Source organism: Strix aluco, chromosome 14 (assembly GCF_031877795.1).
Source record: "Strix aluco isolate bStrAlu1 chromosome 14, bStrAlu1.hap1, whole genome shotgun sequence".
Lineage (NCBI taxonomy): Eukaryota > Metazoa > Chordata > Aves > Strigiformes > Strigidae > Strix > Strix aluco.
The window spans coordinates 15,037,488-15,056,155 of NC_133944.1; the positions used below are offsets into that span (position 1 = coordinate 15,037,488).

Here is an 18,668-nt window from a genome sequence, read left to right on the forward strand (position 1 = left end):
GAACTAAGTATGTCACAAACTAAGCTAGACAAGACTTCCTGAGGTTTCTTCTTTTCAGCTTCTTGAGGCCAATGGTAAAGACAAAAAGTCATCTAAAACAGTTCTGGTGATCACATTTTCTTCCCCAACATCCCAACTACTCATTTGTTTATAGTACCACCTCTAACTTAAGTACTTATTTGCAGCTGTTATTACTGAGAACACTCAACTAATGTTTATTCGATTATTCATTCAACAGTGAAAGCATTAAAAGCTATGTTAAGCATAAAACTCAGTCAGTAAGCTGCTAAAGCATTAGTAACCGTAGTAATATATTACTTGCAACTTAAATATTGAAGCCAAGACAGTGTAGACTCTGAATTTGTGAGGTTTTTCTGAATTACAACTCTGTAAAGGGATACTTAGTAAAGTAGAAGATACATATAAGGGCAGCTCTGAATAAGTCACCACTCAGTGAAAGATGCTGCTGTCAGGAGCCTAAATTAATGCACTTTTGGGACTGAAACAGAACTAGACATACAGTGATTGACCTTCCCTCCATCCCTTCACTTCAGCATGCTATCCAAAAAGTTACTATAAATCCTCTTCCTCTCTCCCCCCAAAAAAACAATTTGCACGTAAGGAGATAAAAAGTTTAGAATACATAATCTGTTTTCCTCCAAGGAGGTAAATCCTAAAGCTACGCCTTAAAAGCAGAAGACAGACGTTTTAATCATTCATGCATTACAGGGTAACATGACCGACTTCTTGGAAATATAAACTGGGAGAAATGATCAGTATGTAACCATGACTTCATGAAAAGCAACCTGGAGTTTTAATAACTGAAAATAAAGATTCACTAGATGCGAGTACCACGGCGTAAGAAGTCAATACTGAAATACAGATCAAACAGTATTTATTCTTGCTTCAGTTTTAGAGTCTGTAACAAGGATGTTCAGCAACACTCAAATGCCAATGCCTACCCAAGCACATGGAAACCCCTGGAGTTTGTCCCTCCAACCTCATCAGTAAAGTGTCAACAACTATCTGAGCAATAATTAAACAAGTCACACTTCAGATTTGTAAAGAAAAGTAGAGGCATCTTTCAACTTCCTCGCTTCAACGGGGAGAGAAACCTCACTAGAGAGAAGTAGCTTACCAACAGAAGTTCATGCACAGTAACATTGTAACAAAATGCTTAGATAACTAACTGTACCTGATAATTATTTAAGGTCACATTTTCACTTTGTTGTGGTATTTTTACCAATTAAAAGCACATAAAAAGGAACAGAACTGAAGCTGGAGAACTTAATGTCATAATAGTTAAAACAGAAAGCTCAAACTATTGGAAAAGTAACAAAACCATCTACATTTAGTGCTTTTCCAGGTCAAAAATTTTTGTCAAGTACAATACTAATCTCAAGTTCTTTACAAACTGTGTTAATCCAACCACAAGTTGCCAGGCATAATATTCATTTTAAAGAAGACTTTAAGACTGGAAACATGTCTGGAAAGTCAGGCCAAATCAGGCTTTGAATTTGGATTCAAAGGCTAAGATAAAGACACCATTATTTGGGGATTTAATCATTTTCATTTAAAAGGTTTTGTTATCTTCTGATTGAACTCATGATACCCTTGTGTTTTCTTCACACAAAGGGGACATGGCTGCAGACTTCCCTGTGCCCACTTAGTCATAGCTCATTTCAAGAAAAGACTTTTATGTGGCACACAATTGTTGTCTAACTGCAACCTGGTCTTAAAGCAGCTTCAGCCTCCCTGTGTTTATAACATGTCTACCATCTACATAATCTCTTTGTACACAGAGTAGTTAAAGCCACTGGAAAAGTAAGAGTTACAAGGCAAAAGAAATATATTATACACCAACTGCTTTTATTTAATTTCAGAAACCGTTCACAAGATGGTAGAAAAAACTTACAACCACTTCTAATTTAGTCTTCCATTGTTCCCAGTCAGCTCTAAACCCATTATGTGCAAAGCCCATTTACCATGCATCTAGATGATAGATACAGGCTATGAAATTCTTTATTCTACTTGTAGCAGCTTATGCAGGTGCAGCCAAATACCAAGCCTCAGGACAAATTGTACACAAACTTTACAATGTAGAATTTGAATTTAAAATATGAAACTTAAAATCTACACAAAACTGGTAAAAATCAAGCACAGATACGAGGACAAACTTAAAACCCATTGTGAAAAGGAGTCTCGTCTTCCTTTCAAGTGCTTTATTCTGCTACACAGTCAAAATGAAGATGTAAGCTTGTGGTTAGTTTAAATTACACTCTGTAGATACTATAGACCAATTTAAAAGTTACACATACAGCAATAGATGTCCATTGGTTCATCTGGATTACTTATACAATCCAGCTGGATTGTTGAAAACAAGTCAGGCAAAATTTGAAAGAAAATCCTTGTGCAACTTTTTAGACAAACGTTTACTGATGGGCACACTGTACCCCAGGTCCATGATGGCTGCTTTCTTCATCAGAACTATCGTTATAAGCTTCACGTCTCTGGCCACCACCTGAACCACGAGTGGTATCAAATTCCTGAAGATCTACCTCTTCTGCATCACCAATTACATTGGGAAATTCTGGTCTAGCTGGCAGAAGATCTTCAAGTTCCTGCCCCAAAAAAAGAAGTGTATTCAGTACTGCATCTACAACTGTTAAATAAAGCGACTGGTTTCCCTCAACTTCAAGACTCCCTCCTCAGAGCAGGTTTGGTTTAGAAGTCTAAGCTGACGTAAACCTGAACCGCATACTCATTTGAAAGTATTCGGTATCAACTGGAAGATGCCACTTAAAGAAAACCAACAGCTTCTCGTATCATCCACCAAAAGCGCAATCAGTAAATACAGTTGCACTCTGAAAACTTATCACGCAGCAGCAGGAAGATTCTTCCTCCTGCCCTCATCTGCCCAACATATGCACAGTTCTTAAATACAGGTTCCATAAATTCATATTCCAAATAGGTATTTTCAAGTTACACGTTGCCCATAAACAATGTTAAAAACAATTGTACTTGCATCTAAATTTAAGCACTGAAAGCAAGCACATGAGGTACAACAATCACACTTTGCATACACTGTGAAATAAGACCACCACACTTATGCTTGAAAAACTACTTACTGAAAGCTTTTCTGGGCTAATCCAGTTATTTTCAGGAAACTGAACATCAAATTTAATGTAAAGATCCCCCTTCTCAAAAGGATTGCGATACTGTGGCATTCCTTCACCTCTGACTACACGAACACAACCTGCAATTCAAAGAGAAGCAAGCTGGAGAGTGCTACTTCAGAACAGATTTTGCTCTACACAATTCTCTTCCATTGCTCTAGCCTAGGTTCAGTTAACAGGACAAGAATGGGATTAAGTGTTCAAGAATCACAAAAGCACAGTCAAAGAAGTCCTTATCAGGTCAAGCTTACCTGGTTCAATTACTTTTCCAGGAGGATATTTAACCACAATTTGACGTCCATCAAGGTGCTTAAACGTGAACTGAAATCCACACAGTGCTTCAACAAGTCCAATCTTGTGCGTCATATGCAAGTCATTCCCATCCCGCTGGAACACCTAAAAAACAAAACCAAGAGATATTTTTTCTAGTCCTATAAACTTATCTCCACAAGACTCATTATTTAGAATTCATTATTATTTAGTCTTAAAATTTTATATCAGAGCAACAGCCTTTGTACAAAGTTAACTTGATTCTGTAAATTCAAATAGCTTAACATACTTGGAAAGTTTATGCCTGATGAAAGTGTCATCTAAGATAAAGCAAACCACACTATATATATCTGATGTAAGGTTCAAATGAAACAAGAAGGCCTGTATAGCCGTAGTGCTTTTACCCCCAAGATCTTCTACACAAGCAACCTATAAACAAAACTTATGACAGCTTGACACTACTTCCCCTGCACCAGAGTACAACACACATGTCTTTGTTTCTCAACATTTAACTAGTCATCATGTATATCTGCTTCAGCTAACTTTATCTACAGCAGGGCTCTGATCAGTTAGTCCACAGCTGTCATAAGTGATTTTTAAGCCACATCACTCAGGATTCTTAGTCAAAGTAGATGTGAGCTTTATCCACTAGCAGAACCATGACTCTCACCTCAAGGGAAATTTTAAGAACACCAAAAGCTTCACTAAAAGTCAGTCTAGTTTTATTCACTAGGACAGAAGGTACAGTATTTTTCAGAATTGTTAATACTGTAAAACTACATGTAGTTCATTAGAAGACTAAGACAGAAGTGGCATCCACCATCTGGAATTTGATGGCGTCATGCACATCTGACTGTTCTGTACGCTTACAGACCATTTCTCCCTTAAAGTTAAGATCAACTACGATCCATGTTTCAACCTGTATTACAGAAGAAAGAAGAGAGGAACGTGTAAAAGCTATGCAAAACTGATTGACAAATTATCAGTCCTTGACACAGCTTTGAAAAGCTTACAAAGTACCTAATTTTCAGATAAGCAACATTATATCCCTCATATGCAACTGGAATTTAAATTTGTACCCAATGCTATTCTTTGTGTCACAACAGAACTTCCTCCACTACCATCACTCCAACATTTTTTCCAGAGCATATGTCCTGGTTTGTGTGTGTGGTGGGGTTTTTGGTAGCAGGGGAAGGGGTTACAGCAGTGAGCCCCTGTGAGAAGCTTCTCAAAGCTCCTCTGGCTACGCATCGGACCTGCCTTTGCATCAAGCCTGAGTCAATTAGCTGCACTGCTGTGATAACATATTTAACAAGGGGAACCTGGGAGGAGTTGGGGGAGTTGTGAGGAACAGCTGCAAGGAACATATCTGAGCAAACACCAAGGTCAGTGGAAGAAAGGAGGAGGAGGGGCAGTGTGCTGGAACAGAGACTCCCCTGCATCCCATGGTGAGAGGGCAGGGCCACCCCCTCCACCACCCATGGGGGTCACCGGTGGAGCAGATACCGATTTGCAGTCTGTGGGAGGCCCCAAAGAAGGCCAGGACCCCATGGTAAGAAGACCCTGCTGTTGTAGTTCAGCACTGGGAGGACTGCAACGCTCAGGGGTGACCCACATGCCCATGGGAGTGACTCATGTCACAGTTGGTTTGTGGAGGACTATCTGCTGTGAGAGGGGGACTCTGCTGGAACAGAGGAAGAAGGCCTGAAGTTCCACCCTCCCCCGAGGCAGAAGAAGCAGCAGGACTGACTGCACCCCCATTCCCTGCGCCCCTGGGGGGAAAGGGGTAGAGATATTAGGAGTCAAGTTGAGCTGGGGAAGAAGGGGGGATGGGGCAAGGTGTTTTCAAGATGTGGTAATGCCTCTCAGTCCTACTCTGTCTATTAAGTGTTATTGTCATTAGTGTCTGAATTAAATTTATGTTCTTTTTTCCTTCCCCTAATGAGTCTGTCTTTTGCCCATCACGATAATAAATAGGTCATCCCTCCCTGTCCTTATCTCAAAACCACTGAGCCTTCTGCTTTATTTTCTCCTTCTCAGCACTGGGGGGAAGGGGAGAGTGAGCGGCTGCGTGGTACTCAGTCACCCTCTCAGCTCAAACCACAGCAGTATAACACAAACTACTACTAATTTCATCATAGTAATACCTAGCCTTTCTAAACAAAAGCATTCAAAAGAGGCAGCAAGTCACCTCAACTCTGTCCTAAAGGAGTTTTAACACAGGAAAAGATAAATTACAATATTTAATTCAGAAGTGCAATGTATGTACTTCAGAAAAAAGTAAGCATAAGCCTTAACAAACTAGTGTAAAATAATTGTGTGTGTGTTTCGTTAAATACATCATTCTGTGTTACATTTCCACAACCACAGTAACAGAAATAAAAAGCACCATCTGGGGATTTTAATAGGAGTTCCATGCCATACCGCAAGACATTGGAAAAAAAGCAACACCTAGCATGTTGTTACTGTCACAAGCAAAGCAGACTGAAGTTAACGTCCTGAATGGTTCTTCACTGTGTCCTCTGTATCAAAGTCAGCCTGAGCTTACCTGAGAAAGCTATGTTTTATTAGCATTAGGAAGCACCAGAATCTGCATGTCCTCTGGCTACAGTCTTGCAAAGTTTTTTCTGGCTCACCATGAAAGCCATGTTACTTGCTATAAATCTATTTATTAAAAGCTCTTCACCATCTCTCCCAGAGCTACAACTACATGAATTACTTTAAAATGAACAGCCGTCTATATCACTTAAATATTAAAGACTAGGATAAAAGGGATTTAAAATATAAACTCAAAAGCATTACCTCATTCTCCTTTTCTTGGAGTAAGAGGACAATATCGCCTGGTTCCACACCTGGAGCCTGATCTGCTTCTCCACTGAATGTAATTCTTTGCCCATGTTTCATGCCTTTGTCTACATGGACTTCAAGTATTTTTACTTCTTTGATCACCTTCTTCCCTTCACATTTTTTACAGCGGTCTTTTTCATTAATTACTTCACCTAAAGAAAGACAAATTTTGAGTTTAGGAATTTCCTCCTAATTGTATCTGATTCTGAAGAAAAACTATTTTAAAGTAGGCTGAAGAATACATGCAACACAACTAGTGGTTTAGAAGTTGCTTTTATGAATTCCTCATAAGAGGAAAGCAAGGCTCAATTTACCCTAGCTGGAAGAGGGGGAAGGAAAAAATAAAGGAGGGAAGGGGAAATACAAAGATACACATAACCTTCCAAGCTATCTTATCAAGGATTTTGAGAAGTGACAGTGCTTTCGAGAAAGGCAAAACCAAGCCTTTGTCTATAGCTTCTAGTGTTCCTTAGGTCTTGATTTGACTCCAGTATCCTTACTACTCCTAAAAAAAGCACCTACTTTTCTATTCCTTGTATGCTGGAGGATGACAGCTATAAAAGAAAGGATGAAGCTAAAACCAAACTGAAGCACCTTCCTGCCCTTAAAAGTCAGAATACAAATTTCAAAATATTTCAGTAAATTTAGGAAGCTTAATTCCAGTTCTGTTAACAACAGTGAAAAAAGGATTACTGGTGGGTTTTTTTTGTTCACCAACAGCCACATTTTGCAGTATACCACCACCACAAAGTAGTATGTAAATGCAGCCAGTAGAACTAGAGTGCATACAAAATGGGGGGGGGGGGGGGGGGGCAAAGATAGCCGGTCAAATCAGTTTAATGCAAGAGCAATACATAGGTTTTCCCATGAAAAGGAACAAACATTTTCTGACACATAAGGGATTTCACTTTTATACTCTGAAACTGAATAGTTTTGTCACATTGTCCATCACCTCTAGCAAGGCAATGACTTTTTCCAACAAACTGCAGGATAACTATCCAAAACAGCTTAAATTCTCTGTTCTACTTCACCTTTATTTTTCAAGTAAGCTTTTGTCTTTGTACAGAGTAACCAAAATATTAGGCCACATGCACTGCATAATTTCAGTACTTATTTCCAATACTCCTCTATGTGCCACAAGCAGATGCACTTGGCTTAAGACATTAAACTTGCCAGTTTAAATCATCTTCCTGTGAAACAAAGCGTAACATTATGATGCAGCTGAAACTACTAAATATGTAGGTTAGGTATGTAAACTGGGAAAACCATGTTCAAAGACAGCATCGTTTATGAAATGTGTTGACTGCTCACAAAATACAACACTAATTTCTGAGTATTGCGAACAGTAAGATCATCCACAAGGTGACATTACTACTCTGTACGCAGCTCATGAGCTCAACTTGTTCCCCCAAACACAACCAATTCAGCAAAAGGTATCTTCTTAATTTGAAGAAGTTAAAATCCAACTTTAGGTTTCCATTTTTAACCTAAACCTGACCTTGTATATTAGGAGACTTCAAAAAGACAAAAATCTCCTAAACCAGAATCTTGGTTTTTACTTTAACACAAGAATAATAGCAATAAGTAATATTCACATCTAAGCATTTTTAAAAACAATCAATCCCTTCTGTTCAAGCTTTCAGACTGCTTTTCAGTACATTAAACACTAAGTCTTGCTGTTGTTCCAAGTAAAATAGTTTCTCCATGGTGAGATCAGATTGAGACCTATCTGACTAGATGGGAGCAAAAATGTCCTGGATAAGTTCCTCCTGAGATTTAACCAGGAGGTTGAATCCAACTAAATCCATTTAGTAACAGAATAGCTTGGCCTACCTTCTCCGTTGCAGTCAGAGCATACAGACTGCATCTGCTGAACCATTCCAGGAGCCAGCTGTCTGATCATGATACGTACACCTCTACCCCGGCATGCATTACATTTCTGAACAGCTCCAGCCTTCCCTCCCTGCCTAGAATAGAAAGCACCAGTTGCATGAAAAGTAAGTTTTTCAGAAACATACGACAAAAAAAACCCTGCATCAGTAGGTTAACATGCCTAATTGCACTGCCAATTATGATTAGGTTCTCTCCTCCCCCCTTCCCCCAAACAAAGCCCTTGAATAGTTCCAGTTCCATCAACAGTATCATTCAAGTTCAACAATTTTCTAGTCTGAGAGCAGGCTCCAGTAAGTCAAAAATGATAAAGATCTGACATAGGAGATGCTTCATTACACTATACACCAACAAAGCAACCAGAGAACTCAAAAATATAAACAAAAACTTACCCATTACATGCACTACAAAGGACATTCTTGCTAAGTTGTAGTTTAGTTGTCTTTCCATTATACAGGTCTTCTAAAGAGACTCTATAAAATAGAACATTTCTCCTAGGTTATCATTTAACAACTTACTTCCCCAATGTAATTAAAATACTTGCCTAGGACAAATTAAAGAAAAACAGATATTCATAAAAAGACTAAAACTGCAATTTTAGCTTTCACAAGGAATCACTAAAAATTATTCATACCTATGAATATACACATGTAATCCTGAACATAGTTTCAGAGAACAGTTGTAATATTTAAATCAGAAAAAAAACAGATAGGATTGCTTGTGCTTCTCAATAGGAAACAAGCAGATCTAGCATTTTAGGTTTTATTATATAGTCATAGTTGTTTTTTTCTTTTTTTTTAGTTCTACCAGGCAGGTAAGAAACAAACCTCTCTAGACAGTCCTGACAATATTTATAGCATGCATATTTAAGAATGCATACAGAACACTTATTACTGTATTGGGCCTTACACATGAGAGAGTTTAGTGGTGAGGGGTTAGCATGTCCCCAAGGCCTCTCAATTCTTTACATCTGTGGGTTGTGGTTTTTTTTTTTTTTTTGAAGCTCTGGAATACACCTTCAAACTCCAATAATCTTCATGTATTGAAAGAAGTTTATGAACACATTTAGTGCTTCTCCTGAAAAGGTTTGTTAGCAGATAGAAATTTCAACTCAGTGTACTGAGAAAAGGTTGCCTGGCATCAGTGTTTACAAATAACAACAAAACGAAAGCTGATTAATAATATAGCGTGCAGTACTAGCTACTAAACTAGGCAAGCATGTAACACTAAACAGACTTTACTAAGCACAGTTTGCCAGCCACAGGAAAGATGCAGCTTAAGAACTTAGAAAGGACCTGCTCAGCAGGCAAATAGCCAGTCATGACTGCAAGTAGAGATCTACAAAACACAATTAGATGTGACATTCAAGCATGGCTTTAAAAAAAACCAACCCTAAACCAACCCAAACTCACTACATGCACTTTTCCTTTAATTATGCAGTTCAACTTTAGTTCCAGCTGGTATTACACTATGAATGCAAGCCAACTTAAGTATTCCCAGAGCCTTAGTACCTCTGCTTCTCCTGAATCCAGCTAGTAATACTTGGTTGTTGAATGCTTTTTTCAGATTAGAACTTCCAAACATAATTAAGGAGCAAAACCAAGGAAAATAATGCTAATGAAGTACACACAGGGTAATAACTAGGCAAAAGCAAAGCATTAGGTAGTCTATAAGATTAACCAATCATGGAAAGCAGCTCATGATGACTGCCTTCTGGGCTACGCACAACACGCAGGTCTGAAAAGCAAGTACAGACTGCAGAATATCCCAACTGAGAAACACAGCGAGAATACAAACTAGCAGAGTCAAGTACTGATCAGGAACACTTGAAAGTAGAAATTGCAGTATCAAGATACTCACTTGAGTGGATGCATCATATCTTCTCCTCTTCTTCTACCATTACGACTTCTACTCTGACCACCCATGAAATTGAACAATCCACCACCAAAGATATGGGAGAAAATATCGTCCATTCCACTGCTTCCACCGCTACCTTCTCGAAGACCCTGTTCTCCATATCTATCATATAACTCACGTTTCTCTGGATTTGACAATACTTCATAGGCAAAGCTTATTTCTTTGAACTAGAAGAGGAACAGAGTCAAAACAGTGCATGGTAATTTAGAACTTCAAGGGAGCATTTTACCACTGTTCCTTGCCCAGCATGACCACGCAGTTAAGAAGGTACACAACAGAGCAGTCTTCCACCCTCATTCTAATACACAATACTTAAAAGTCAGACCTGGGCTTATGTTGTGTTACCTCACCGTAAAATATGACATTTTATTGCAAAACTTCATTGACTTTGTTCTTTACTGTGTCTAGCATAAGACAGTTTTCTTACAAATAAAAAAATCCAACCAGAGAAAACCCCCAAGTATGCAATACTGCAGTAGCCAACAGGCAAAAAGCCCCCAGTTACATACTAATGGCAAAGACTTCAAGGTATGTTAGGCACTTAAAATACACTAACAATTGAGCAACTTACCAAAATGCATATTAATGTGTTTGTCCTCAAAACAAATGAGTATCTTTCCATAGTCATTTCTGCTCACCTCTAAGCAACCATTAGAGCCCGAGCTCTATTAGAGAATCAGCTGAGTCAACTTAATTGACTTTTTTTAATTGCTATTAGCATAACAAATCTAATTCAACCTTCCCACATACGTAATTTGTTTCATGCTGCAGCAGTTTCAAGAACCACCACACATACATTTTTTTCCACATTGGAAAAATCTGGAAAACTATCTCTATCTTTTACAAATACCCATGTCAGCCAGTGCCAGCTGACATAATCTCAGCAGATGAAGAGAAGCAGTTTCTCCCTCAGCATTACCTTCTCAACCAATTTGCCTCAGCCAACTGCTGCATTTTTTCACGAGGTACACTGGTAAATTGAGATTAGGAAGAAGTAGACAAGACAGGGTTCCCTCTCAGTTATTATTTTTCAACAACTTGTAACAGCAAGCTCTCAACACCTGCATTTGGTCCCTTAGATGCTACTGTAATAACAAACATCAGGATTTTAAACAAGGAAAGTCTTACTTTGTCCCCTGCGTTTGGATTCTTATCAGGATGATATTCCTTGGCCAGCTTTCTGTATGCCTAGTTGAAAGAGGTACAAAATTAGTTTCAATTTGGATTAATCGGGTCTTTTCTGAGAAATTCAAGTAGTGTCTTCAGGAAAAAGGAAAATCCTAATAAAGCAAAGTGAGAAAATGAGTGTTTTGAAATCACTCATATATTGAAATGATACATAAAAAATTCTGACATTGCTATATGCATAAATTAACTACTACTTGGATTTAAATACACCTATAGCCCTCAATAGCTAGAACTAGTTTTCCTTTTGTCTTCATTAACTTACAGGAAGAATCACATTGGACTTTCATTAAAATTACTTACTCAGCAGAACCCACTCAAAACCTACAATATGACAATTTAATTTTCAACCCATTTGTCTTTCACTTCAATCACAGCAATACATTAACAACAAAATGGCTGCCTCAGCGTCTCATTCAACCCTATCAGTCAGTTCTCACAATAATAATCTTATTCTTCCTTACTTATCAATAATGGGAGATTTCATCTCATTTTCAACTAAGTATATGAGTTACATGTGCAGAAACGTACAGATCATTGCTTTTATTTAACTTCATTCTTCTAAAACAGGAGGAAAAGTGAGTACAGCCAAATCTCCGAAAGATTTTCCAGAATGGTTTTTTTTTGACCTGTACTTTGACTCTCAGGACCATCACTTTTTCTACAGCAGTACTTCATCTGTTTTCTTATACTTTAGAGGATGAAAGCAAATAACACGACAGGCAGAGACGTTTCCTACAGTTTGAGTTTTTGACAGTAAAGACCTCAACTCTTCCCTCACTCCACCTCAACCTTCCCCCAGTAGCAATTGGTGAAAGATATTAATTACATGGTATAGGGTTTTTTTTTTAAATGATACATGTGAAAAAAGCTACAGTGATGCAACTGCAAAAAACTGAAACACTGTTCTTAAGAGTGGATTTTTCAAAAGCTCTGAGCATCTAAACTAGCTCTTTGGAACTACAACCTTAAAAGAACTTTTCACACAAAACTTTACAGAGATCACAACTTTCCATTTTGTACTGGAACAAGTAAGATTCCTTTTTTATATCTGCAGTTACTTCTCTTTACTGATTATCTTGAAATACTCCGTATTTATGCACGCAATCAAGAAATAAAGTTTGATTAAGGTACCAATGAAACAAAAATAGAATATTGATACTACAAGCCAAATATTCAAAACCACAGCAAGCACAAAGAACAAAAATCATAAGTCTTACAGGACAATTGCCTATCAGTAACAAAGCATAATCTTCCACAAACCTACATATTCTGTAATAAAAAAGGATTTTCCCCACATATTTTAAGGAGTCTAACCAAGAAAAAAAAAACGGAACACTAAACCAAAAACCTACACAATATTATCTAAACAGGAAAAAAGGGGCTTACATAGTGATCTTTAAAAAGAGAGCACTCACATCTTCGCTGATACAGCATTCCAGTTTAGAGCAATTCTTAAGACTACTCATGGCCCAAAAGGAAGCTACAACTACTTATTTAATCAGAAACTGATCCAGAATCAAAGTCTACACTGTCACCATGTAACTTCAATAAAAGTTAATTTAACTAACCCATGTTAAAGCGTGTTCTCTCAGGCCCTTTTCACTATTTGTTTACCTATGTTTTCACTTTCCTATACTGTTATATAAGTTAGAATATCAGATTAATGAAGCATCCACATGACCTCTCAGTGACAATAAGACATAGATGAACTTAATGCTGTTGCAGACATTTGGAAACTTTACATTCCATGATAAGGCTAATCTATAGCACAAAGTTATCTGCATGGAAAACTGCTGTTGGTTTTTCATTCTTGCAGGACAGATACCTTTAAGAGAATTCAGTAAGAAAAAAAAATTCTACTTGATTGTGCTTGGTATACAGCACTATCTTCCCACTGCATGCTTTCCACCTCTAACACTGTTTCAACACTGCAATTGCCTATCCCTGCACAAATTAGGCTGCCACATGCATGATGGGTAACACATAGTTGTTAATACCAGCACCACCCATCAGCGGAAGCAGGTCACTGCTAGTAAACTGTCTAGTTAATTACCCTCCCTCACGTGTAAAATGGTCATTAAGTCCTTTTAGAAAAAAGTGGTTTATGCACCACAGAATTAAATGGACTGGTGAATTGTTACACTGATGACCTGGCTCCAAGGTTTCGCCTCTCTCCTTTGTTTACCTTACCTTGTCGCTTTCGGCCTGTGAGGGATCACATATATGAGCAAAACGAAACCTTACTGAGGCCCACACGTGGGGCAGACAATGGCTCCAGCCAGAATCTACTAGTCCTTCACGAGGACTTTTACAGCCAAAAAGCCAAAACCGGCTGCGGATACCGCTCCGCCGCGCGGGAGGGACGCGGCGCTGCGGGGGCGAGACGAGCAGAGTCCCGGCGGCGCCCGGAGCCGACGAGACCCGGCGGCACCGGGCCAGGAACGCGAGGAGCACGGCCGGGCCCCGCCGCTCCCCCCTCTCGCCGGCCCCCCTCCGCTCTCCTCTCCAGGGCCTGCCCGCGGCCTATCCCGCTCCGCCGGCGCCCGCCAAGCCCCAGCGGCTCCGCGGCGCGGCCTACACCGGCGGGCTAAGGCGGCACCGGGCGCTTTCACCCGGCGCCGCACCTTCCCGCACCCCACCCCCCCCCCCCGCAGGCCTCAGCCGCGCGGTCGGGCAGGCCGCCGCCTTCAGGCCACGCTGCCCGCGCCCCGGGGCCTTCCCTCCACTCCGCTCCCCTCCCCTCGCCTCACCTCCCGCCGGCCCCGGGACCGCCCGCCGCCCGCCTCAGCCGCCCCGCGCGGCCCTGCCCGGCGGCGAGCCCGCCCCCTCCCCCACAGCGCTACCGCCCGGTCTCCCCGGGCGCCGGCCGCCGCCGCCCCTCCCCCGCACCTTCTTGAGCTCGTTGTCGGAGGCCCCGGGCGGCACCCCCAGAATGTCGTAGAGCTTCGTGTCGGCCACGTTCGCCATGGCGGCAGCGGGCGGCGGGCGCGGGCCGAAACGGGCCGAGGGGCGGCGAGGGCGAGACCGGGAGCAGGACGAAAGCCGCCGCGACGTCACGCGCAGACGCCTGGCGTCACCACGCCGCGACGCGGGAGGAGCCCGCCCGCCCCCTGCGCCCGGCGGCGGCGCGGCCCCGCCCCCTCGGCCCACTTCGGGCGCCTGACCCAGTTTCGGCGCCGCGCGGCAGGGGGCGCTCGTGCCGCGGGGGGAGGCGGGAAGCGGCTGTGAGGGAAGAGGCGGGAGGGCGAGTAGGGGTGCTGAGGCGGGGGGGCTGGCTGCCCCGGGCAGGGCTCCCTCCCGTACTGATGTTTGGACCAGCATCCGGCAGAGAGTTGCACGTAAAAAAAAGTAACCTCAGCTTCCCCCTCCCGTGATTTCGAAGCCTGAAGTGCCGCTGCCTGTGTGTGTGCTTCCCGGAGCCCTCTGCCTGGCGCTATTTCTCCTTGCTCCTGAGGTACCTCACTGAAGTTCATGGGGCAAGGGGCACCCATACACCAACCTGCTGTCTAACCTCAAGCACCAATATATTTTTCTTCAGGGCCATATTGCTAAGGCTTCAATAGTTATAAATAGCGTTGGTGCCCATCTGCTCCATTTTTGTGTTTTGCTCCACTTCTGAGATCTTAAAAAAAGCACTAGTTGCTATGCTAGGCCTGAAGTGACTCACAGGAGCAAAGTGTACTTGAGCAGTGCAGAAGCCCTGAGGTACTAACTAGACACCACTTTCAGCACGCAGATAAAAAGCCCAGCTGTGTTTAATTAGAGCTTTATCTCTTAAAGCCTAGCCAGGAGAGCAGCTACTGAGCCTCTCCTCAGGTGTGGTCTTTTGGCTGTTAGCCCCTAGTTAGGCAGGGGCTGCCAGAAAGTTCTAAAAGCTGTGGCAGGTGCCTGGCTGAGGAAGATGGGATGGAGTCTCTGTAAAGACAGAAAAACAAAAATAGCTTCCTGGCCTTTCTGTGGGCAAGCTTGGGGTGTTTTGAAGAGGGTGCTCCCTGAAGAAGAGGTGAGTAAGGCTGAGCTCTGAGGAGAGTCTGCTGGGACCAGATTAGTGACCTGGCATATGAGAGAGAGCAGAAAAGGCACTTTGAATGGTTTCATGGATTTGTGGGGTAGAAATTTGAATAGACTCCTTGCCTGAAGGGAGCAGATCTGAGTGCTCAGAGGCTTCTTTCTTCATTGTCTGTAGGGGGATTCTTCATTTTTGGTTCCTTGACACAGCTTGTTGCAATGGCCATATTGGGAAATGCAATCTGCTGGTGGCTTCTCTACTCCTTCTTAGGCTGGTGTTTATGGGGCCCTAAATTCCATCATTGTGTTTATTTAGTCTGGCATAATCTGATTCAGTAGACGATGGTAATATCTGCCTCTGGTATTGTAGGTGTGGCAGCAGTCAAGAGCTTCAAAGGAAAATAGAGACTAGTTCTAGAGTGAGAAAAACAGTGACAGGGCAGAGAATGGCTACTGGAAAGACAGTCCCATGGACTGTAATTATTAGTCTAGTTCAGAGATGTGCAGAAAAGAAAAAAAAAGCTTTCATAAGTAGAGAATGTTTCTTTAGTGTTTTTTGAAGGCTGTGTATATAGCCTTTGGTAATTGCATGGTTTAACATATGTAGCTAAAGCCAATAAGGCTTCACAATTTGGTTTACCGAGTTTTGGGTTTTGCACTACTTGGCTTTATCTTTTATTTTGGTAAGGCTGAATTCAGCTACTGTAAGAACTGTCTGGCATTTATACCTAGCTTGACTTTTCTGAATTGTGTTCACTTACAGATTGATATGTTTCTAGAGAAGATTATGGGGGTTTTTTGTCACACAGGATTTTCTTTTTAGTGGGCAGTCAGGTAGAAAGAAAAGTTCGGAGTGTGTGGAGGAGCAGTTCTTTGCCCTACAACTCAGACTTATAATTTTAGGAGTTAAGCAGAATCAGCAGGACTGATATAAGCAGTATTTAAAATACCATAGGATAGCATTTATATATGTCTTTGCATTTAAAAAAAATAATTTGAGGATCTGAGAAAGTGGGGTAGCTCAAGCCAGTGGGGTGCCATTCATATCTATGCCTGTAGGGGTGAAGTTCACCAAAAGTATGATTCAGGCCAGATTTACCTGTCCTGTGAGTTGAACGGCTGGTTTGCAGCTCAAGCCAGAATGGGAGCCAGCAGACTGACAGATAGTAGGAATGGTAGGTGAACTTGGTGTATCGGCTTGAGCCCAAGCTAAGGAGGCAGTTTAGAAGCAGTGTTTGTATACTTTCTTCTCCCTTGCCAAACCATCCTTGTTACTGCTGGCCTCATTTATGTCTTATACAACCAAAGCACGCAATAAATAATAAGAAAATGCCTCTGGGATGAAACTTTGCATTTTATTTTCAAGTGGAGCTAAAGAATCATAAGTTTGCATGATTAACTTTTTATTAAATTAAAATGCAGATGAATAGCAAGGTAGAGTTTCTTCTTCCTGCATACAGCTTTTACCATCGACTTGAGAGTTGTACTGACAGAACACGTTAGGCATGCAGCTGAAATGTTGTGTCCTCCCCCACATTTTTTTAACACTTGCATGTTGCCTTTGTTTTCTTTGTGTGTCTTTGTCCATTTTTAAAAATTATTTTCCTCCTCTCCAGATAAGAACTTTTTCATTTAGTTTCTAATATTATTATCACACAATGGGATGAAAAGCAGTTGCTATGTGAAGTTTGTTTTGAAATAGACTGCACAGTTTTTAGCTCTTTGAGGTATTGTTTTGGCCTTACACAGGCCCTAAAAGGGATCATTCAAATTCAGCTCTTGTTTCAGACTTTTTTTGCATTCTTTACATGAAACAAATTTAACTTCTTTAAGAGGAAACATTTTACAAAGCATTGATTATGTTTATCACTAGAGAATCGAACAGAGATCAGTTTCATATTACTGCAAAAGAAAAATAACCCTTTCAAGTTTATCAAGTTATTTTATGTGTTTAACATGGTCTTAACATGAAGATATGAGCAGGCATTGCTGACTCCTGCTTAAATCTAATACTATACAGTCAAATTTAAAGTCTTCTGTTCAAATACTTCTGAAGAAGAATGTAGTTACACTGTAAAAAAAATTACAGAGCCGATGTGGTCATTGCTTTGAGAATTTTTGGTATCAACTTTCATTAGATAAGGCAGTTGGTGTATTGTGCACATTGTCTGATTTCTAGAACTTTTCAGCTACAGAAAGATAGCAAGCCAGTAAAGAGCAAAGAAAGAACCTGAAACCTGTTGAGAATTTTAAGACTCACTAACTGAAGAGCCTGATGGGAAGTGGGCAGCTGCCTGTGCCGGCAGGTGTAGAAGGTGCAATGACCAGGCCTTAGGCCAGCCAGCCGTTCTCTTGCTGATCGGGAGGAGCACCCTGCCTGCCCTGATCCCAATTCTCCTGACCACAGAAGCAGGCTTGGGTTTTGAGACATGGTCAGAAGAGCAGCTTTGGTTTATTGTCCTGCCCCAGCTGTGGTGATGAAACCTGGGGCTGCCTGACAGGTACCTCTGCGTGGCACTGGTAATATGAGTTGCTTACATTTTGCCCTTTCCTGGCCCTAGCTTTTGCTGTCCTTACACTTCTGTTTTCCCATACCAGTCTTCTCCCAAATAAACAGCCCCTAATTACTTATTCCCTGTTGGTCCCAGTTTTGCTACATCCTTATTCAGATTTGGGTTACTTAGATACTGTTACTTAGATAATCTCAGCCTTATATGGTATTACTGATATGGTTACCTAGGAGCTGTTGGCCTTGCATGACTCTACTCCTTAAAAGATCCCTAGTAGTCTCTTCCAACTATCTCTGACGTCTGGCAATTTCTCCTGTAACTCCCCCATAAGCACCTGTGGGATCCAGCCGCCCTCACAGTGCTATCTGTAACTTTTGTTACTGTCTCAGTGTTATTTGTAATTCCTAGTGATATTTTTTCATGTCATGTCCAGTAGTTTCCTACATCTTGTTCAGTTAACTGCATCTTGTGCCAAAACCTAGTCAGTCACCTGTTGTTTGTCTGCAACCCTAATTGAGGGTAGCTAATAGAAAATCTGTTAGAATGTAACTGATAGAAAATCAGAATATTAAATGCCTACTCAGTTTTAACTGAGTTTTTGTTCTTTTTATATATATAAACATTTAAGTGCTAAGAATTTTCTCATTACAAAATGAAGGTAGACATCAGCAAAGGGGTACATCGGCAGGTAGTGTCATAACAAGCTCAGAAGACTGTACTGTAGGAATCTGTTGAGGGGGAGTGGAGAGGGAGATAGCTGAAGGGATTTTCCTTAGTTAGCAAAAAGAGAATTTAGGAGTTCCACATTTTTAAATGCCAAGTTATCCTGGCAGTTGTGCTCTACTGTATTTTTCCATTTGAA

General features: G+C 41.1%; 1 protein-coding gene across 1 annotated transcript; it reads right to left on the bottom strand.

The window, feature by feature from the left end:
- Positions 1-878: 878 nt before the first annotated feature.
- DNAJA2 (DnaJ heat shock protein family (Hsp40) member A2) lies at positions 879-14,355 on the bottom strand. Its single transcript, XM_074839912.1, has 9 exons — positions 14,178-14,355; positions 11,229-11,288; positions 10,044-10,267; positions 8,576-8,656; positions 8,127-8,260; positions 6,249-6,445; positions 3,428-3,572; positions 3,129-3,256; positions 879-2,621 (listed from the first exon to the last, which is right to left on the bottom strand). Exons 1-9 carry the CDS (start codon positions 14,253-14,255, stop codon positions 2,433-2,435), a joined length of 1,236 nt encoding a protein of 411 aa, XP_074696013.1. The 5' UTR covers positions 14,256-14,355; the 3' UTR covers positions 879-2,432.
- Positions 14,356-18,668: the final 4,313 nt, after the last annotated feature.

Bases quoted from the DNA above. Each gene is read 5' to 3' on its own strand.
- DNAJA2 (XM_074839912.1), bottom strand. From the start codon at position 14,255: ATGGCGAACGTGGCCGACACGAAGCTCTACGACATTCTGGGGGTGCCG. The intron at 3,257-3,427 runs GTAAGCTTGACC...TTTGAATTGCAG, and splicing joins TGGAAAAGTAATTGAACCAG to GTTGTGTTCGTGTAGTCAGA. The intron at 2,622-3,128 runs GTAAGTAGTTTT...TTTTTGGGGCAG, and splicing joins TTAGCCCAGAAAAGCTTTCA to GAACTTGAAGATCTTCTGCC.